This window comes from Strix uralensis, chromosome 17 (assembly GCF_047716275.1).
Source record: "Strix uralensis isolate ZFMK-TIS-50842 chromosome 17, bStrUra1, whole genome shotgun sequence".
Lineage (NCBI taxonomy): Eukaryota > Metazoa > Chordata > Aves > Strigiformes > Strigidae > Strix > Strix uralensis.
The window spans coordinates 11,994,217-12,016,718 of record NC_133988.1 but is presented as its reverse complement, the minus strand read 5'-3'; the positions used below and the strand labels follow the sequence as shown (position 1 = coordinate 12,016,718).

Sequence of the window (22,502 nt, the reverse complement as noted above, 5' to 3'; positions counted from 1 at the left end):
TAAATAACCTCATGAGGTCAGACTGGTCTTTTATAAAGGTAAGTTTTTAATTAGATAATGTTATCTCTTGTCCCTTGAAGTCGGTGTCTCCAGATGCATCACAGCCATCTAATCTTTAAGCAAAGGCACGCTTAAAACCAACAGAAATGTGCTCTTGAGCCTTGGTGCTGTCTAGACATCCCATCTTTCCACAGAAGGGTGAAAAGCTTACTACAGTTAATTCCCACTTAAGGGTGCTTAGTTTCAAATCATAAGATGTGATAGTTCTGTTGTGAGGTATCTGAAATATAAGTTGTGATTCTCTGTAACGATCATAGCAATTAAGTCAGCCTTGGTACTTAGGAAAAAAAAAAGGGTTTTTTCATCTCTTTGATTGCTAGTCTGCTGAAGAACATATCTCAATGGAAGGATGGTTGCTCATGGGTTTTGAACTGTTGATGTTTAATTGGACTGGCAAGCCATGTCTGCCCACAGTCCCCATGCTATGCACAGCGCTTCCATTGCCAACAGTCTCTGTCTGTATTCTGTACCTCTCTGGAAAAGCGCAAGAAGTTTAAGCAGCATCCTAATTGCTGAGAAATGCAGTCCTTCACCAAAACAAGTTTCATTCCTTGTTTTATTGCTCCACCTTCTGGTTAACTTAAAATTTATTTTTCAAGCAAGAAGTGGGATGAGGAGATCATTTTTAGCGGGAAAGCTCTCCTCTCACGAAGGTGACAAACAGGGTTCAGAGGCCCGGTTGTGCCAACTGGGGCGACACCAGTGCGCGAAGGGCTGACGGAGGCGGCGGTGCTTGAGGGGCCCGTTTCTGCCAGGGGCGCCGAGCACAGGCTGCCGGAGGGGGACAGGGGTCCCCCCCGAACCTCACCGTGTGGAGAACAGCGCGTCACTATCAGCAGGTGACGCGAGCGGGAAGCACCGCCGGCCGCCGCCGCCGCAGGGCGGGAAAGGCGCTGGGACTCCGCTCGGGCCGCAGAGCCAATGGGGGCAGAGGGTGCGTTCCCGCCTTGCACCGGCAGCGCGTGCCGCCCCGCCGGTGTGCGCCTGCGCGCGGGGCGAGCGGCCCGGCGTGAGGGGAGGGGGAGCGGCGGCCTCTGTGTCTGTGAGGCGGGCGGCGCCGCTGCCCTTGGGCCTGGGGGACCGACCTGCGGGCACTGTCGGCTGGGTGAGTGGCTGTTGACCTTAGCGGGAACAAAGTCGTGTGGCGTCGTGAAGGGGGCGGCCAGCTGTGTATCTCTGGTGTGGGAGCAGAGGTAACGCTGAGGGCTGGGTAGGGCTGTGGCGGCAGAGGAGGGGACGGGGCGCGGATTTTGGCTGTGTAAACTGCTTGAGGCTGGCGGAGAAGTTAGGGCCAAGCCCACGTAGAAAGGAAGGGGTGGGGAGAACGGACTCTGGGACCGGTCTGTGTTATCGGGGAGTTGACCAGGCAGAAAGGGTTGGCGTGTGCGTTGGGTGAAGCGTGTGCTACTCCTAGGATAACCTAACAAATTAGACTGAATTGAGCCTCAAGTGTAACTTGAAAGTGATATCAGTAGGCCCTGCATTAGGCTTGGCTGGGGTCACAGATCCTGCCATGCACTCCAATCTAGTTGACTTTCTCAACAGCTTCAGAATTTGTGGTGGGCTGTGCCAGTCGGGTCAAGTTTGACTGTAAGAAGCTGTAACTTCCCCACAGTGCCTGTTGTGGCTCTGTGTTAGTGTGGAGATCCAAGAGCAAAGAATTTTGCAGAAAAGGGTATATTTTACTGAAACAGTTGAAATTGAACGAGGGCAAATGCAATAGTGCTGCTCATAATATTTATTGGAATAAGGATGGGGGAGGAAGAAGATTGAACATTAATGTTGTAGGTGGTTTGTCTTAGAAAATGACGGGAAGAGCTAGAGCCAGAGCAAGAGGAAGACCTCCAGGACAGGAGACTGCTATTCCTTCTGTAGGAGCTGCTTCTGTAAGTTGGTTCTTTTATTAATGAGCATAGCTGGGCTTTGAAATGTCATAGCTCAACTAGTTCTTATTAGATGATACATGTGTGTATATATATTATGTCAGATGTGTAGTTATATTAACTCATTATTAAGGAAATGTTTGTGTGCTGAAAAACAAGTACTCTATTGTAATACAGGTGTCATAGTAGAGCTAGTGGAAATAGGTAAGTATTTTCATAGCCTGCTTTGTCCACTGTGATACCCCGTAGAGAAGCAGAACTTACTAGGCTGCTGTTGCTATTGGTGCATATTTGGGCAGAATCTGGATCTGGCAGGTGTTCTGAACTGTTTCTGTTGGTTTTATTTTTAATATCAAGGACTTCCTGTCTGCATTTGAACTGGTGTTCAGGGCTTGTTTTGTACATATGTGCCCTGGTCAAACTATAGATTGAAAATGACTGATAATTCTGTATTTGCAGCCATTGCCACATACCTGGAGATTTTTTAAAGCAATTCCTCAAATTTGTCAGTTTTATTAATAATCATCTTTCATTTGAGAATGTGATTAGACTGGAGGAGTATTCCTAGTCTATTTCTTGCCAGTGTCAGACAAGTTTGAATCCTGAAAGAAGGTAGATTACAGTTCTGTTTCTCAAATAGTGAAATGCATCTTGCAGTAGCACTGGTGCACCTCTTGAACCTGCACCAGAGTTTATAAACCTGAGAGTCCTGATTACTTCAAACTTGGTCTCTTTGACTTGACTAGAATTGTTAGCAGAAGTCAGGAGGTGATACCTATGTCCTGCTGTGGGTGAAGAGGAAACTAAAGGAAATGATAAGGCTTAGGAATTTTACATGAGTATTGATGCGGTCTGAGTGGAGAAGAGTCTGTTTTGACTTTTTTTCTATATAGGCTGCCACTGTTCTACCATGTAGACTGTGTGTATCTCCCTCCAACAGGGTTAGTTCTAGAAGGGTTTCCAAAGACATGTTGAAAAGAGGTTGTGAAATCTATAAGAGGATTTATCTTAAATGTTTGGAAAATGAGGACTTAGGCATGCACTCTGTCTCCACTTAAGTGAGAACATAATCTGTGCTGATTGCAGGAAAGATGGGAACGACTAGCCATGTATTGTAGAAGTGAACCATTTGACTTTTACACTGGACTGATACAGAGCTATCATAACACACCAAGTTCTCATGACTGGGTGTTAGTGAGATTTAAGGAGGTCAGGGGCCTGCCTTTACTAATGTCCTGACAGCCCTGTGATCTTTCTTGCTGCATAGGTAGGAAAGAGGATAGGTTGGTCAGTCTTTGGGAAGTCCTTCCCAAAGTAGAGACTGCAGCCTCCAAGGAGGGTATCAAGAAGATGGAGCTTGGCTCTTTGTACTGGTGTATGGTGGGCGGATGAGACACAGTGGGCACAAGTTGCAGCAAGAGTTGTTTTGACTGGACATAAAGAAAAATATTTCCATGACGAGGACAGTCAAGCACTGGAACAGGTTGCCCACTGAGGTTGTGCAATCCACGACCTTGGAGGTGGGATAAATCTGAGCCAACCTGACTGAACCCTGTGACTGACCTTGCTTTGAGCGGGAGGTTGGGCTAGAGACCTCCTGAGGTTTCTTCCCACCTGAATTATTTTGTGGTTCTATGAAGAATAGGACTGTTGAAAACCTCCTTCCCCACACCCCTACAGTGAACCCTGTCCTAGTATAATCTCTTCCTTCAGTTTCTGGCTCGACATGGAGCTCTGCTCTGACCCTTTAAGGAGCTTTTGTAACTGTTAAGTTGGGTATTTGAGTATTCTGTACCTGGTTGGTGAGTTTGTTTTGCTGTACTCCTGGCAGTATGCTGTTTCTTCAGTTGCAGTAGAAAAAGCTGTTCCCAACTATTGCAGGTTCAGCAGACTTTGCCAAGTCAGCCACCCGGCCGTCAGCAGCCTCAGCAGCCACATGTTCCTCCATCAGCATCGGAAGAACCTGGTGGCCGTGGGCGACAGAGGGGCCCCCAGAGTGTTCCACAAGGTCAGAATGGGAGAAGGCCAGGTCAGAAAGGTTGCAAAAGTCCATTGCCCACAAGAACAAAGTGTTTTGAAGAGAATGCAGTTAAGACATTCTTTAGACTGTAGTTCTAACTTTTTTTTTCAGAATGAGATTTATGATTAAGATTTGGAAAAGTTCACTGTACATACCTTGTGATGATAGTATTGTCATTCTAAGGTGCAGTATAACTGAACCAGGAATTTTGAAAACTACCTTAATGTGCTCTACTTCATCTCCTCTGTCAAAATAGTTTAAAAAAATTAGAAAGCATTTGGCACAATTAACTGTATGAATACTAATAGTAAATTTCATTTTGATATTTAATTAATTTTCATGACTCTTAGTAAGTAAATTAAACTTTCTTAACTATTTCACATCCCAGCGTATTTAAACATATCAGTGCCAGCTGGAGCTGAAGTGAAAGATCTGTCCTCCCTGTATTTACAGAAGAGATTAATTTGGAGGCTTTACATATTTTTTTCATCTGGGTAGCAAGCTGTTCTATTTGCTTACTAGTTAACTGTCTATAAGTCTCAGAAAGTTAATAAGTGTTACCTGAATGCTGTTTTAAGATTAATTTACTATAGCAAAAGCTGAAACTTAACATTTCATGATTTCTCTTAATTTTATATATACCCGACTTTCAAAATGTAATTGAATTTAATTATTTGTATATAAAACTGGATTGTAATTCTTCCTCAGATTTCAAAACAATAGGATTACAGATTTCTGCAGGATTTCAGGAATTGTCTTTAGCAGATAGGGGTGGACGTCGCAGAGATTTCTATGACCTTGGGGTAAATACTCGGCAAGCCATTGAACATGTTCAAGAATCAAAAACTGGTATGTTCAGATTAGACTACAGATATATAAGCAAGTTGAAATGAGGAACAGTTTTGCTTTGTGTCTGTTTTTAGTTATTCTCTAGAGAGCCAAATGAAAAAATCTTCATTGTGTACTAGAAAAAGGTACAAGTTGCTCTCAGTCCCTGATGGCAGAGTGCTTCAGACAGAAGTTGTGTAGCATTTTAAATTGCAACTCTTTAGACATAAGTGATGATCCTTGTATGTTCCTGATGTCCGGTTCTTCAAGCTGGACTCTTCAGGACTCTCTAGGTTTGCTTCTAGAAGCCATGGTTTGTAACGCATTGACCTAACCGAATTTGTAAAGCTCTCCTATTAAATGTGGAATTTGAGATCTTTTCTGAAGAAATTTTTTACTTTAAATGAAAGGTGATATGCTTCTTTCCTTGAGATGAAGTCATGCATATGAAAAGAAGTAAAAGCAGGCTGTCATGTTGGTCCTGCCTTCCTGCTAGAATGCAATCCCTTTTAATGTTCAACAGGGCAGGTTCTGTGCTGATAGTAGTTTTGTATTGCAAGTGACTCTGTGACATACCACATCAGTATGACAGCGACTGTAGTCCACTTTTGCTTGATTGAATGATAACTGGAGCATGCCATGGGCCCAGGAGTGGTAGGGCTTAGTTCTGCTCAGGTCACTTCAGGCCGGGCGCAGTATAGTTATTCTCAACCTAGATTTTCTGTCTAGAGCTATGCTGGTGCGAGGTCATTGATTGCTGTACTTTGCAGGCAGCTGTATTACTGGCCTTTTGTTCTCTTTATAGCTTTATACAGTTTTCTGGTGTAATACACGTGCTTTGTATGTGGTAAAGTTTTTTTGCTTTCATCTAGGGTATTTCAGATAGGAAAAAATGGATAAAGAAAACCAGATTAAAATGGATGATCCATAGTTGTCTGCAATATATTTTTTTATATTAGACTTGTCTTTTAAGTCTAAAAGAAATTGAAAGGAGACGTGAAAAAATGAGAAGAAATACTTTAGATGAATAAGTGATCTGGAACTAGCTTTACTGTTGTAGGTTTTTTGTTTGTTTCCTTGTTTGAAAAATCTTGAAATACCAAAAGAAATGTTAACTTGTCACATACAAATGGGAATGTGGATATCTCTAGTGACTGATAGTCTATTAGTTTTTGTTCTATGTTTATGATTCATGTAAAAGAAGATTAATTTGTCCACAAAGGAAGTTTATGTGTTGGTGGAAATCAATCTCTGGTACGTGAAACTGATCCTTTGGGAGATGGTTACTTCATTACTACTAAATGCTTACTTCATTTGATGTGAGAGTTTTCCTGACAGCTGAAGGAATTGTAAAAAGCTCTAATAAGTGGATGAGTGTCTGTGATAATACTATGCCTGTATGAGCATTTCCTACAGCTTACTAAGCTAGAACAGTTGCAGAACACAGCTGACCTCTAATCTTTGAATGCCTTAGTTTTATAAAATTTCTCAAAGCTGTTGAAATAGTATAAACTGGTAAAGTTTTGTAACTACTAAGAATTTTGCCTCTCATTTTAGGTTCTTCAGGTAGTATGATAAAATTAACTGCAAATTACTTTCGTTTGACGTCTCGACCCCAGTGGGCTTTATATCAGTACCATGTTGGCTATAGTCCCGAGATGGAAGCACGCCGTCTTCGATCAGCTTTGCTCTTTCAGCATGAAGAGCTAATTGGAAAGACACATGCATTTGATGGATCGATATTATTCTTGCCAAAAAAATTAGGCAATAAGGTGCGATACGAGAATGCGACTTTACTTTTTATTTTGACTTGCATTTTATACTGCTTCTTGTTTCTTACTGGTCTGGGTGAAGTTGGAGAATTGATGTCCCACGAGCAACAATTAGTTGGATTGAATATATTAGTACAAGCTAGTTTGCTTGTATAGAGAAATTTGGTAATAAATTTCTGGTTTTAATGCTTAGGTTCTTCAGGCTAGAATAATCTGCACAGATAGTACAAACAGTATTTTTCCTTTAGTTTTCTTTCTGCTTATATCTTTTCATAACTTCTGTATTTTAACATCCAACATAATTGAAAGGGTGGATGTATTGGGTGTATGTGGGAAGGTTTTGGTAGCTGGGGAGTGTGAAGTGACCCCTCTGGGGAGAGGCTGGGGGCTGCCCTGTGCTGTACACAGCCTTTTCCAGCTGGCTTCACAGCAGACCCACCACAGACCAAAGCTGAGCCCATCAGCAAAGTTGATAGCACCTCTATATTTAAAAAGGGGAAAAAAATGCCAGAGCAGAAGAAAAATCTAAGAAAGGAGCAGCAGAGGGAAAAGGCCATGTCCTGATGGAAACCCCCACTTCCTCCACCTCTGCCCCATGTGCTGCTCGTTGCCTCGCTGAAGGGACTGAGTGTAACCAGGGCTGAGTGTTAACAGAGAGGGGCAGCAGGGTCTGGGGTGGCACTGAGTTTGGAAAAAGAAGAGGGGAAAGATGTTTTCACTATGTGTGTTAATGTTTGTCTTTTTGCCTCCCAGTACCTGAATCAGCAATTAAATATATATAAATTGGCATTGTATTAAGTTTATTTCCTCAAGTTGAGTCTTTTTCCCTGTGATGGTAATTGCTAAGTGATCTCCGTGTCTTCATTTTCAATTCAGCTGCTTTGGGGATAGCCTCCATTCTAGTCCGTTAGTCGTCTTCACCCAAATGAATGAAGCATTTTAGGTTGTAGTTTACAGTCTGGGTAGGAAATCAATTTTCTGTTTCAGCTAAGTCTTGAATTACTACTTAGAATCTTACTGTACAAGTCCAGTTCGATATTAATGGAGCAAAGTCCAGATGTGCCCTGTTTGCCTCTAGTTTTATTAATCTAACTTCACTTTCTCAGGTTACTGAAGTGACTAGCAGGACTCGAAATGGAGAGGATGTGAAGATAACAATCACACTGACTAATGAGTTGCCGCCTACTTCACCTACATGTCTGCAATTTTACAACATCATTTTTAGAAGGTTTGCTGTCCAGGTTATGCCTTTATAAGAAGTCATTCTAAAAATATCTGACTTAAGTTTTGCCTTTGTAAAGAATGGACTACAAATGTAAATTACAAATGTAAATTTTTAAGTCTTTGTAGCTACCATTACTGTGTGGCCAGCCACATCTGGCAACACTTTAATGTGCAGTTATATGCATGTTTCTGGCACGTGTTAGTGTGAAATTAATTTATACCTTTTGCCTGCCAAGCAGATTCACACTGGAATGCTAACTGTTGTGGGCAGTTAGTCCTATCCCTGCTCTCCTTTTGTCTCTGTGAGTTTGCCTCTTAAAGTGGTGCAGGACCTTGAACTGGCAAATTACTTTTTTTGCTGTAGGCTTTCCATTTAACCTTGATACCTGGACTACCTGGTTCATCTGAAATGTAGCTTGTTTAGACTGCTACCTTCAACTGGTCGGTGAAGGGTTGGGTTGTATGCTAACTTATTCTTAACTGATTAGTTGTCATTAATAAGTGTCCATGGCCTTTCTAAATTGAGTTTAATGAAAAGTTCACATGGGAGTTTTATCTAGTCAGATGAACAAAAAATGAGGTTGTGCAGAGGGATGGGACCATGCACATTTTGATAAACTGAATAATAATGGTAAATGACATCCATATTTCAACTTCTAGGCTTTTGAAGATGTTGAATTTGCAGCAGATTGGACGTAATTATTACAACCCCAGTGACCCAATCAGCATCCCTAATCACAGGTTTGGCAAAAAGGGTACTTGGGTTTAGGAGGGGTGCAGGGAGAAAGAAATATTTTGATACCACTCTGCTGGTTTATCTTTAATAAAACCATGGACTTAAAACTTGATATTCCTGGGAAGCATGAGACCTCATTCTCATAACTTAGTTTCTTCTATGTGTAAGATCTCATGACTTGTTACCAGTGTGTATTCTGCTGTTACATTTTACTCCAATGTCAGAAACTTTGCTTAAATGCCTGTAAGGCTGAGATCTCTGAATACTTTAATTCTAAAGCTCAGGAGTTTTCAGCCTTCATTCTGAGGGCCATTTAATCTGCCATGTAAATTCCTGTCTGTGCTATTGCTAGCTGTCACGTCTTGTCCCTGTTCCCTGCCAGGATCCTGTGACTGGTGCTTCTGGCCAGCCCTAGGCCTGTTGTACAACTTGGTGGGCTTGGGTTGGACGGGGGCCCCGTCATGTGGCTGTGGTGTAGTCCTTGCCATTAACCTAACCTACAGAACCTGGCTGGTGGAAGAAACTGGACAGTGTTCTACTAGAGAAACTGTTGGTCTTTTAAAAGTGTCTTGAAAACCCATACACTTTGTATGTAAGATATTTAAGACTTAATAGCATGAAAAGGATTTCTTAGGTTTTGAGGCATCTTTTCTTCCACTTCAGTTGTATTGCTACATCATTATCTTAAGTTGACTAAAGATACCTGCATGTAAAATATTTTTTGTTTTGTTAGTTTTCAGGAGCTTGTTTATATTTGGATAATGGTTTCTTTGTGTCTTGACTGCTTTATAGTGTCTGGGAATGCACAGAAATAACTCAAGGAGTGAGAACAAAGATGTTTTAAAGCACATTAAGATTCTGTATGTTCTCTTTTGACAGGTTGATGGTTTGGCCAGGCTTCACAAGTTCTATCCTCCAGTATGAGGAAAGCATTATGTTATGTACAGATGTGAGCCATAAGGTTCTTCGCAGTGAAACAGTGTTGGATTTTATGTACAGTCTGTATTACCAGGTTGGAGAGGAAAGATTTAGAGATACCTGTGCTAAAGAACTGATAGGTTTAATTGTTCTTACAAAGTAAGTCTCTTCGGACTCTTGTCGTCTTAGGAATCTATTTATTTTTTTGGATGATCCATGTCCTGAAGTATACAATGAAGCATTAGAAAGCATGAACGTTATATGATTGTCGAGCTAGCAAACTAATCAAACTGAAAGCATTTACAAAAGCAGGAAGTACATTCTGGATTAGTTCTGTTTATTACAGTTTAGCTTTTAGTAGCATTGATAGCCTGTTAGAATTGAAAACTTGAAAGTTACTGCTGCTGATGGGAGCAGACGTTTCAACTTACATGTGTATCTCTGTTAACTTTTTGTCCAGTAGTTCTGTTTCTTTTCTGAGAGAAAATGTAAAAAAAAAAAATGATCAAATTGTTTGTTTAGGTACAATAACAAAACATACAGAGTTGATGACATAGACTGGGATGCCAATCCACAGTGTACCTTTAGAAAAGCAGATGGTTCTGAGATCAGCTACGTGGACTACTACAAAAGGGTATGGAAACTTGACTGTCAGTGTGTGCAGTATGCTTTAACTTGAAACTTCAGGGCATTGCTAGAGGTTTCCTTATGATGCATGGATTTGTGATTCATAATTTTCTTTAATAGAACTTTATTTTTAATGGATACTATGTAATCTTGAGAGCAGGAGGTAACCTGCACATCATGATTCAGCATGAGTAGTCCACTCCAGTTAGTAGTTGGTCAGGCAGAAATGCCAGGAGGTCTGCATGGATGAACAAGGAGCTCCTGGGAAAACTCAGAAAGGAAGCATACAGAAGGTGGAAGCAGGGACAAGTAATCTGGGAGGAATACAGAGACATTGTCCCAGCACGCAGGAATGAGGTTAGGAAAGTCAGAGCCCAGCTGGAATTGAATCTGGCCAGGAATGTTAAAGGCAACAGGAAGGGCTTCCATAAGTACATAAGTGACAAAAGGAAAACTAGGGAAAATGTGACCTCACTGCTGTGAATGAGGCAGGACCCCTGGTGACCCAGGACGTGGAAAAAGATGAGATACTGAATGCTGCCCTCACCTCAGTCTTTAGTAGCAGGACCACCATTCGGGATTCCCGGGCCCTAGAGACCAGGGAAAAGTCTGAAGCGGGGAAGACATACCGTTGGTGGAAGAGAATTGGGTCAGGGAATACTTAAGCAAATTAGACATAGCTAAGTCCATGGGCCCTGATGGGTTGCACCTAAAGTAATTGAGGCAATGGGCTTGTGTCATTGTGAGGCCACTGTCAATAATCTTTGAATGATGGTGGCGATAGGGACAAGTGCCAGAGGACTGGAGGAAATCAAATGTCACTCCTCTCTTGAAGAAGTTTGGGGAGGATGACAGAGGGAACTACAGGCCAGTCAGCCTTACACTGATCCCTGGGAAGGTGATGGAGCAGCTAATCCTGGAGACCATTTCCAGGCACATGAATGACAAGAAAGTCATGCTTGACCAACTTGATAAACTTCTGTGATGAAGCGACTGTCTTGGTAGATGAGGGGAGAGCAGAGGATATGTTCTACCTGGCTTCAGTAAGGTTTTTGATGCGGTCTCCCGTCAGATCCTCGTAGAGGAGCTGGCGAAGTGTGGGCTGGATGAGCAGACAGTGAAGCGGATTGGAAGCTGGCGGAGTGGCCAGGCCCAGCGGGTGGTGACGGGGGGCACCATGTGTAGTTGGAGGCCTGTAACTTGCAGTGTACCCCAGGGGCCAATACTATTTAATGTCTTCATTAATGATCTGGATGATGGGGCAGAGTGTACCCTCAGCAAATTTGATTATTTACTGGAGATAGAATATATGAACAGTCATCTTAAGAGAAATCACTCTTGATACTTTTGGTTCTTTGAAACAAAGTTTGTATAGGTCTTTCATAGCTTAACCTTCTCTACCATTGAGGCCTGCCACTCTTGTGAAATGTTCCTGCATATCCATTTCAGCTGTAAAACAGGATGGGGCTTAATAAACTACAAGCAAAATTTATATTATCCATTCTAGTTCAGGACGGAGTTTAGAAATGTTAAATTTTCTCTACCACCTTGCCTTTGCTGTGATCTCACTTTTTTGTTTCTAAATGCGATCTGTTGGATGGTTTCTGAGGTGGTGTTCTCTTTAAGAAAAAGTGAAACTATGAAGTATGTTTGACTGTCAGCTTGTGTTGCCTTTTTGTGGGTTTTTTTTTGTCTTTTTCTAAACTAAATTAGTGACTGCTAGACAGACCCAACTGTTGCCAGATGCAAGGAAAGGTTGCGGGAGAGCTGAATTTCAGATACTTCACTTGGAATCTTGTTTGTTTCTTGTGATGTCTTGAATAAATTGCTCTATAGGGCAGGAACCTTGTCCATTACTGAACTGGAATGAGTGTCCTGATCTTGAGTTAGAGACTCTGGGTGACACTGCCTCAAGCAAGGCAGTAGCACTGTTTCTGTTGTCTCTTGCAAGTCAATAATTTGATGGCACCAGTAGAATAGTGCGTCCCTGTTTGGCCTTTTCTGACAAAGCCAGTTCCTCTCAAGTTAGATTTGCTAATTGAAAAAACTGCTGATTGCTTTATTTTGGTTTTGTTTATTTTAGGACAACTAATCATTTTCTAAAGTGAGCATTATTATTAAGAAAACTTGAGTGTTATGAATAAACTAACATACTATATATATATATTTCTAATACAGCAATATAATCAAGAAATTACTGACTTGAACCAGCCTGTCTTGATCAGTCAGTCTAAGAGGAAGAGAGGAGGCATGGTGCCAGGACCTGTGGTTCTAATTCCAGAGCTGTGCTTCCTAACAGGTACTGTAGCATTTTTTCATATCGAAGCATTTGTCAAGCCACAGTGCCTACTGAAACTGGTATTTTGACAGCAGCCTCTTGCCAAATTAAGTAGAAATGTTTTGTTTGTATAAATGTGAGTTTAGGAACAATTTTTGTAGATATTAGATATTTAAATGGAAGGCGGGGGGGGGGGTTGATGTTGCATAGTCTTTATGTACAGTGTTCAACATTGGCCCACTGGTAACTTGTAGAGTTTTTTGGCGGTAGAACTTCCATTGAAAAAGAGAAATTTGCTAGAAATTGATAATTTGGTAAGATACATAAATATGTATTTTCCTCTGAGATACTCACTTCGCACCAGCAGTACCTGTCCACCTCAGGACTGTTTTGTTTTGCTTTGGAAATGTAAATAAAGAGCTGCATGTCTTGTGTGGCTTCCTCTCAAGTGCAAAAATCTATAATTTTTTTTTCAATGCAGATGCAAATGTGTGTACAGGGAGCAACCTTGATTACTACTTACACCACTTTATGTGTCTGCAGTACGTGCATAGTTAACCTGCTTGACTTGCAAGTTTACTTTTTTTAGTCCTTAGTCTTCAACTTTTACTCAGAAAAAGATTTTGCTGTTAACAGGATTAACTGAGAAGATGCGTAATGATTTTAATATGATGAAAGACTTGGCTATTCATACACGACTGCCACCTGAGCAGAGGCAACGTGAAATTGGAAGACTTAGTGACTACATCCAGAAGTATGCTACCTTAATATCTTCTGTACTTCTTTACCATACTCATTTTTCATGACAAACTTCTTGGAATAAAACTTTGGAAGTCTTACTGGTTTTAAAAAGGAAAAGTCTCATCAAGAACAAATTTTTTAATTTAAATCTTGTTTTTAAACAGAGATGACAGTGTTCAGAAGGAACTCCGAGACTGGGGTTTAAGCTTTGATTCTAACTTACTATCCCTCACAGGAAGAGTTGTTCAAGGAGAAAGGATTCTTCAATCAGGAAATGTGGTAAATAAAACAACTTCTGAAATCTTCTGGATCTCTCACTGATGAAGCAAGTTCTTAAGGAAGGAAAACATTACTTGTTGGTTTATAAATGAAAGATTATGAGTGAAAAATATTATGTGTAAGTCTTTTGTCCAAACAGGAGACTCACAAACTTCTTAAATTGTTTGCAAGTTGATTAGAAACTCCTGAAGATTTTTCTGGCTTGTATTACAGTAGTGTCTTCCTTGCAAAACAGTCCATTTGTCTAAACAAAGTCATTTCACGTACACAAACTAGGAGACTAGAGATGTTTCTGATTATTTTCCATTGATGACAATACTAAGGCTTTCAAATGAAAAGCCACTGATTATTTCAGTTCAGAAGATAGAACACATACAGTATCTTCACTCAAAGGTGTGGTGACTCTTCAGTATGAATAACCCAATTTAAATTAAGTCACAGATTGCCATAAAACATTATATATTTGCTCTGTAGTAGATATCTTTTGTCTGATTTGAATGGATGCTCGATGGAAAAGGGCATTTTATAGTATCTTGATCTGTAGATCTTGATGGGGCTTTGAGCAACCTGGTCTAGTGGAAGGTGTCCCTGCCCGTGGCAGGACACTTGGAACTAGATGATCTTTAAGATCCCTTCCAACCCAAACCCAAACCATTCTATACCTGTGTGTTTGGTAAGACTTTTTTTATTCCTGTTATTGAAAAGATCTGATATCTTCATAATAGTACTTTTCTTCTTCTCAAGCAGTTACCTTACTAAAAAGAAAAATGGGAGAAAAATAAGTCAATACATAAACAGCTATGTCTTTGTAGTGCAAAATCTGTGCAGCAAATAGTAACAACTTACCTGGTCTAAAAAAACTTATGTATCTTTGTATAATTATGAATAAAACATTGGAAGAGTGTAGGATTTCTTGAAAGGGTAGATAAAGCTTGTTTTAGATTAGTGACAATAACAGTAAAAGAACAAATAAAAATCAAGTCATTTGTTCTGGGCAGAAGTGATACAGTCTGTTCTGGAAGCGTATCAGGAAGTAAGTGTGGTATAGCTTGCTTGTAAGGTGCTGATTTTCTTTCTCTACCATCTCTTATTTGCAGTTTGACTACAATCCTCAGATTGCTGATTGGTCAAAAGAAACTAGGGGAACTCCCTTAATCTCTGCAAAGCCTCTGGACAACTGGTTATTGATATACACACGGCGCAACTATGATATTGCTAATATATTAGTTCAAAATCTGTTTAAAGTCACCCCATCTATGGGGATCAGAATGAACAAGGCAACCATGTAAGTGTCTTTAGAAAGCTGATGGAAAAATCATTTTACACATACTAAGGTATATCTGTTAGCATGTCTTAGGCTGTTAAATGAGGAGATAGTATAGTATGTCACACTGCTGACTTCTGTGACATGTTTAATAAAACAAAGTTGCTTTTAGTATGCAAACTGTTCAGTTTTCCTTAGTGCCTGACTTTCTTACTTACGCTTTTGTTTGGGAGAGCTTTCACTCGGGGTTAAAGCATGCCAAAACCAACCAGTATTAGACATGTAGTCATTGAGCAAAACCTTCTCAAGTGGAGCTATTTTTAATACAAGAAGGAATATATATTGCTGACTTTGGATGTGTTCTGATTTGTTCTCATTGCAAATATCTTCCTTTGAGTACCTGTGCTTGCTTTTAACTCTGAATTTCATTGTTCTTGGAAGCTTAAGGTGGGGATGATTCCTCTTAATCTTCAAAATGTGTGAATATTGTATGTCTATTAATAGCTATAAATGTGACACTTCATACACTACTGATGCATAATGAGCATTTATGTTTTTGCTGAAGTTTTAATAGCTGTGCTGTTTTTCTGTAAGCATGTTTTCTCTTCCATTTCAGGATTGAAGTAGATGATAGAACAGAAGCTTATTTAAGAGGTTTACAGCAAAGTGTTACTCCTGACACAAACATAGTATGTATTTGAATCCATAACTTCAAATCATGTTAATCTCTAATTGATGTGTTAAAACTAGTGGGAATCATCCTCAGAAATAAAACTCTTGGCTTCTGAGTATCTTCTGCATGCCTACTCACAGTCCTGTTCAAACCCCAGACTAACTGTGGGTATCCTTCTGGAAAAGAGCCTTTATATTTGGCTCTGAAGTATAGACACTGAAACTTTCCAGGTATTTCTTTCATTGTGAACACTTGAATATTTCTCTTGAGCATAAGAAACTTTTCCTAAAGAACTACAACTGTTATGTAAATCTGATAATGTAGCTCTTAAAAGCATTTTTTTTTCCTTTAAAGGTAGTTTGTATTTTGTCTAGTTCCCGAAAGGATAAATATGATGCTATCAAGAAATACTTATGTACAGATTGTCCCGTTCCAAGTCAGTGTGTGATTGCTCGCACTTTAAGCAAGCCTCAGACTGCTCTGGCTGTAGTAACAAAAATTGCCCTACAAATGAACTGTAAAATGGGTGGAGAACTTTGGAGTGTTGAGATCCCAGTAAGTAATTTTTCTTTTAAATGATAACTGTTTTCTTTATCGAGCTTTTATTAAAAAGCAAGCCTTTTTCCCCAAAAAAAGAAAATTGAGTATTTTTTGTGTAGTTTGTTTTGTGTCTGTGAGAAGAGGCATGAGGTTAAATATGACATAAGGGGACATTTAATTCAAGAATTCAGTGCCTATAGTTTACTTACACCATACAGCTTATATTATGATGTTGTTACGCTATAGCGTGGAGGTGATAGGTGCTTTGGCATGTCTTCACCTACTAATACACGTTCTGTATTGATTCCTTTTAAGCTGAAACAGGTAATGATTGTGGGAATTGATTGTTACCATGACACTTTATCTGGAAAGCAGTCAATTGCAGGATTTGTCTCTAGCCTGAATCAAACGATGACAAGGTAAGGTAGGAATGCCAAAACAAACAAATCTTTATCTTTCCCTTAACTGAAAAGTAGTTTGAATGTGGTAGACCATCATGAAAGTGTTAATAAGAACCATATATTGTGAATTAGTTTTTCCACTGCATCCCTTAAGGAATAGCCTTGTCCTTCTTCCACAGTGCTTGGGAGAGGGGGCAAATGGTGGGGCAAGGGCTGGGTTGAATAGAGGGCATAACGATGACAGGCTCTTCTGCCTTTGGAGTTGACTTCTGTGAGAGGTTTCTGATTGAGAGGAGCTGCACGAGGTGCTAAGGCATTTGTCTACCACAGGCTTTGTGAGGGAAATACTCTCATAGTACATTAACTCTTGTTTGACTGCCTTGACCCACAATAGCCATAAGGACTAAGTGGTCATAGCTGTTTTAAAAACAACTTTGTTGAAGTAAGCCTGGGAAATGCTTTGAAGGTCATCATTTATTTTGACCTCCACAGGTGGTTCTCCCGCTGCGCTGTTCAAGGTCGTGGGCAAGAACTTGTGGACGGGCTCAAAGCCTGCTTGCAAAGTAAGGGAAGGCTTTCTGCTCTTGTTGAGTCCGGTCTAAGGAACGACAATTTAGCTTCCTCAAAACACACCTCCCAAGCTGCCTTGAGGGGAGGTGTTACCAACCTGCAGTTGGATAAAAATAGATTAAAAATACAGTTGTAAATATTGCTGAAAATTAATAGCATTTTGTGTACGTTCTTTTATCAATTCCTATATTTCTTAATTAAGTACTCCTTATCAATGCACTTCAAAAAATGCTTTAAAAGAGATGAATTTAAAGGGTGCCAGCTCATTGCTGTGAGAGAGGCCAACGGAGTAGATAATCTCCTTTGGTTCTTTCTTTTTGTGTCGGTCCACAGGTAAACCAGAATTCTTTTGGCAGGTAACATTTGTGTATCATGATGCACACCAGTTTCAGGTTACTGAAAGATTGAGGACCTTAGGTTTCAAAACATACTGCTGTTTTTCCAGTAACAAAACCCCATTTTTGTGCTGGAATGTATTGTCATTATAGCTAACAGCTTTTACTCTTTTTTTTTTTTTTTTTTGTTTTAAATTTTTTTAAGCTGCTCTAAGAGAGTGGTTCAAGTGGAATAAGTATTTGCCCTCTCGTATTATTGTGTATCGTGATGGTGTAGGAGATGGACAACTAAATACGTTGGTTAATTATGAAGTGCCTCAATTTCTGGATTGCTTGAAGAGTGTTGGGAAAGACTACAAGTAAGTCTGTTTCCACCAACCCCCTTTTTTTTATACTGCAAGATAAATACTGGGATACAAAAACCTGGTTACAGATGAAGATTGTGTTGTCTTTTCATCCTTATATATTTTACTTGAGCTTAAATAACTGCTTTTTGTTTTGTTTACATGAAACCTAACTTGTAATATAGTAGGAAAAGATTTTAGTACGCATATCACACAGTTATTCAATACACACGTATACACATAAACTCTTTAGGCATTCTTGATGCATATGGTAATTAATACTTTTTTCCAGCTGGTTGATCATAGCCTGATTACTCTCACATGTGTCCAGTGGGACCTCTTTCTTTCCAATTCTGAAAGGACTACCTGTTGTCCAGTCACTCATGTTCTGCAGAGTTTTCAGCATTCTGCTTTAAAACTTACCAACTGCAGTGACTTGGGTTTCCTAATCTGCTCTGAAAAAATTAAAATGTTTCCTGACACCGCGGACGAGCGGAGCACAGAACAAGTTATTCTTCTATTTACTTTCTGTTAATGACTTGCTCTTTACCAAAAATACAGTTAAAACATGGCGTTTTCTATATGAAAAGCTGAGGTAGAGAGGTAGTAGAAATCAGATCTGTATTTAGAAGATCCCTTTTTGGTCTATTTTATGTCTCCCTATAAAGTTAAATATAAGATGGATTGGTGAGAAATAGTATCAAAGTTGCACCTGAAACTAAAAATCTACATTGATGAACAACGTCCTATTTAATCTAAATCAATGAATTAGTGAAGATTTGCATGTGAAATTAAAGCCCTGGAGAACTCTAAAATTGCTTTTAATCTGAAATTCTAGCGAATCTGCTCCTTGAAATACTCTCAGTGTAGTTTTTCAGAATAGTTTTGGTTTTTTATTTTCATTTATTTTAGTCCAAGACTTACTGTGATAGTTGTGAAGAAACGAGTGAGTACCAGATTCTTTGCACAGTATGGAGGAACACTTAGAAACCCACCCCCTGGTACTGTTGTTGATGTGGAGGTTACCAGACCAGAGTGGTAAGTTGTTATGGAAGAAACACTTCTGTTTGCTGACAACCTGATAATGAAGGAAATATATCTGATACTAGATTGTGGGATTGAGTAGAATAATACTTTTCACACTTCTGTCCCTTTGAAATGAAATCATAGGGAACGTGTAGATGAAAGAAATGGACAAGGTTAAATTTTCTGAGTTCATGATGCAGTATGTCATGGTTTCCAGTGTGCAGTATTTGTATACATCACAGTATTACCTATGCTTTAAGTAAGTGTGTGTGCGTTTCACTTTTTGATGTTTCTTTTTTTTTGATTTTTAAAGGTTTAGTACCGAATGTAGTGCCTACTGGTAGGATTGCCCAACTGTCCTTAACTGAAATTAAATTCTGGCTGTAGTTCTGACACTGAGCATAAATTTTTTTACTTCGTAAGGGTGCATTTTATGAGCAAGTGTTGGAAGTATTCTTTGGTGGTTGGGAAGTCACTAGAAGAAGACTCAGAACTGTACAGTTCTGTGTGTAGGTAACACATACACAGATCTCACCGACGTCACTTGCTGTTGGTACTGAACGTTTTTGCGTGTCACGCTGCGTGACGCTCAGGTCGGGTACGTGGGAAATGCAAAGCTTACTCGGTACACGATGACAGGTTTGGCTTTGGTCAGGGGACGCTGGAGCACACAGGGAGCGGTGCAGTCGTCTGTGGCAGCACACAGTTCTGATAAGTCGTTTTGCCTTTCTTGTTTTGTATTTTACCAACTCGCTGCAGGTGTTCCAAGTGTTGTGCTAAGTGACAGACATCCAGATGTGGCTCAGGGTGCTAGAGGAAATGAGGAGAGTAAGCCATGTGCATGTGCAGGGTGGTTATCGAGAGGAAAACTATACGATGGAGCGTTAAGATCTTCATGGTCTTAAGACCTGCTTTGTATAAGATTAGTTACATTCTTCCAGACTCCTGGCCTTTCAGAAACAGGGGAAACTGATTACTTTGTGGCCAAAGCATAGGCATGCTTTTGGGGTTTACTCAATATGCACAAAGTGACTTGAAGGAGATAAATAAGACGAAAAGCAGCCCTTCCTGTATTGGACTTCTGGGTGGTTTTTTTTTTCTATTACAGGTACGATTTCTATATTGTGAGTCAGGCAGTGAGAACTGGTTGTGTTGCACCCACTCATTATAATGTAATTTATGACACTAGCAAACTGAAACCCGATCACGTGCAACGTTTAACCTACAAACTTTGCCACATGTACTATAACTGGTCGGTAAGTATTTCCTCTGGGAAATTACAATATTTTTCTTCTAAGATTGTGCATCTCTGTGTAGTAACAACCCACACAAAGGTAGAAAAAATAATCCTTAAAACACCCATGCAGATCCAAGAAGCCTGCAAGAATGCCTCGTGACCTAGAGTGGTGGTTTGAGAACTAGACATTTTATAATTATGTGATTTCTCTGAAGTCTCAAGATTAAAGTCATCTTTATTCTCACCAGAAAGTACTTGTCATTTTGAGTACTGTTCCCAAATTCTATGTCAAAAGCAAAACTGAAATGATTATTTCTTACCTGCAGAAATAATTACTTTGTGTGGAGATGAACCGTGTTCCTCCATTTCCCTTGCGGCTTCTTCTGTTGCATACCAAGATCAGCACACAGTCATTGCCTGAGGTGTGCTTTAGATTTGTCAGTTTAGTAATTATAAATATTTCACGTTTCTTACCCATGTCCTGCCTTACCAATGAGATCCAGCATCGAATGTAAACCTGCGTGAGAGGTGGTTTTGGAGTGAGGAGGGAAATGGGGTTGGGCAGTTTTTTGCATCTGTTCTTGTACAAAGCAGGTTTTTTTCATGTATTCAGTGTACGTGATGTTTTCACAAATGGCATAAACTACAGGGAATACAAATTTTACGTGTATCCAGACTTCTGAATTCCAGGACACTCTGTTACAGTAAATGCATGCTTATTTAGATGACTTGGAAATAATTCCCTTTTTTTTTTCCTTCCTTCCTTCTGCAGGGTGTTATCAGAGTACCTGCTCCTTGCCAATATGCTCATAAGCTGGCTTTCCTTGTCGGCCAGAGTATTCACAGGGAACCAAACCTGGTGCTTTCAGACAGACTTTACTATCTTTGAAGTTGAGTTACCAGCTAAGAAGAATAGTGTAGTTCCTTTCTAGGGAATGTAGAATTGTGTGGGGTTTTGTTTTGGTTTGTTTTGCTTGTTTATTTTTGAGATGTGCATGGGATAATGAGTATGTGCAGTTGTGGAACTTGATTTTCATTGAGATAGCAGGTCTGTATTTTGAATAGGTCTCTGCTTGCTATAAAAACCAATTTTAATTTTTTTTTTTTAACACTTATTTACTAAAGTGTTTCTGGGATTCTTCACAAAAGATTATCAGTTGTTCTTTTTATTTTGGGGAAGTCTTACACGGAATTATTTTTAGCATACAAGATACATAGTTATGCAGACCAAGATTCAAACTGCTCCATCTAGCACATTTCACTTTTAATTTTCAAAATTCAATTGTTGCTTGCTTGCTTCTCTTGGCTGTTAAAATAAGGATAAAATTTTGTCTCCTAAACTATTTCATATCTTAAAAAGAGGTTACCAGATGTTCTTGGTTATCAAGACTTTGTTTTAAGATGGTATAGTGCTGCAAAAACCTATGGAAGGGTTTTTAATACTTGCCCTTGTAAGGGATTTGCAGACCAACCAGAAACTGTCTTGCACTTGCTTGTGTCTCCCTAGAAGTAGAGGGAAGCGAAGTGGGACTTTTTCAAACTCCCATAGCTGAGGAGGAAGTCCTGTGTCTGCCAGCGTTTCAGGAATGAGTGTTGGAGGTAAAATTATTTCTGTATCTTACCACAGCTATTCAGAACACCTTTATTATCTGGGGCTACGGTATTCTGTCCACAAAAAGCGATGGCTTTGACTCAGTTTGAATGCTGTTACAGGGGTTGTGTGACTCAGATGGAATTTCCTATCAACATGCTTTTTCTTGGTCTTGTTACTTCCTGTTTACTACCCAGTGTAAATAGTTGTTTTAGACAACTGCCAATTCATAACTGGAATAAACTAAATTTCTTGGTTGCCATTGTTTAACTGCATGCTTGTTAAATGAGAAAAGTAATTTCCATCAAAGAATATCAGTGCACTGATATGCAAAAAAGTAGATAGTTTACTATTCATGGGTTTTTTGGTTGTGCAGTTCCTTGGTTTGTATTGTTCCTCCAAGATTTTCATTAGTAACTATTCAGCAGGAGTAGCTTAATTTGTAAAGCAAAGGGGAGTTGTGTTGATACAAGTTGATTTCACATTTTTGCGTAACCAGGTGCAGAGTCAAACTAGTGCATATGGAAGAATTTAGATTAGTGCTGTTTTTTTAACTAACTTGTGAACCTTGTTCCTTTTCTTTGTGAGATTTAAATAAAGTTGTTGCTGTAATCCTTGCTTGTTGGATTGTGTTAGAGCTATTTGCTTATGTGCTTCAAGAGTGGGCTTTGGGCATACTATGTGACATCAGCTAGAGTAACTTTCTAGCTGTTTTTTACCTCTGGGAAGCTCCTGGAGTCTTGCGTTTAGATCAGCCTTTATTCTACAGTAAACTTCAGCAGCTGTCGACAGTTGAGAAATGAGGGAGCTTGAGAACTTGTATTCTGTTCAGGTTTTTGTCTTTCCTAGGCAGAGAGAACTGTACCAACCTCTTCCTTCCACATGGAATTTGCTATGAAAAGAGGCATAGGGGATTTTGGCCTTTCTGATGTCATACGTATTCACTACTTAATACTTTGTATTTCCTCCTAGTTATGTATGATGTATTTATACCTGTCATGGGCATTCATTCTGTTCTGGCTTGTGTCACTTGAGGGCAACAGAAAAGGAGCTTAGTGCTGCTGCTTCCCGAGGGCTGCGGAAGGGCAGGACGTGGCCTCGCTGGGGCGCAGTGTCCACACACAGCTCTTGCTCCCTCGCTGCCTGTGGCAGGGC

General features: G+C 39.9%; 1 protein-coding gene across 2 annotated transcripts; it reads left to right on the top strand.

Annotated features, from left to right (window-relative positions):
* The first annotated feature begins 1,865 nt into the window (after positions 1 to 1,865).
* PIWIL1 (piwi like RNA-mediated gene silencing 1) lies at positions 1,866 to 21,959 on the top strand. 2 transcript variants are annotated; one of them, XM_074887128.1, is made up of 20 exons: positions 1,866 to 1,946; positions 3,825 to 3,951; positions 4,672 to 4,812; positions 6,349 to 6,563; positions 7,670 to 7,791; positions 8,448 to 8,528; positions 9,403 to 9,600; positions 9,964 to 10,075; positions 12,247 to 12,367; positions 12,983 to 13,100; positions 13,252 to 13,366; positions 14,464 to 14,651; positions 15,247 to 15,319; positions 15,658 to 15,858; positions 16,159 to 16,262; positions 16,737 to 16,807; positions 17,355 to 17,508; positions 18,406 to 18,531; positions 19,628 to 19,775; positions 20,529 to 21,959. In XM_074887128.1, the coding sequence occupies exons 1-20, from the start codon at positions 1,866 to 1,868 to the stop codon at positions 20,643 to 20,645; spliced, it is 2,613 nt and encodes an 870-aa protein (XP_074743229.1). In that variant the 3' UTR covers positions 20,646 to 21,959. The 2 variants fall into 2 exon arrangements, with proteins under 2 accessions (XP_074743229.1, XP_074743228.1); XM_074887127.1 differs by having other exon boundaries at positions 3,825 to 3,981; positions 4,687 to 4,812.
* Positions 21,960 to 22,502: the final 543 nt, after the last annotated feature.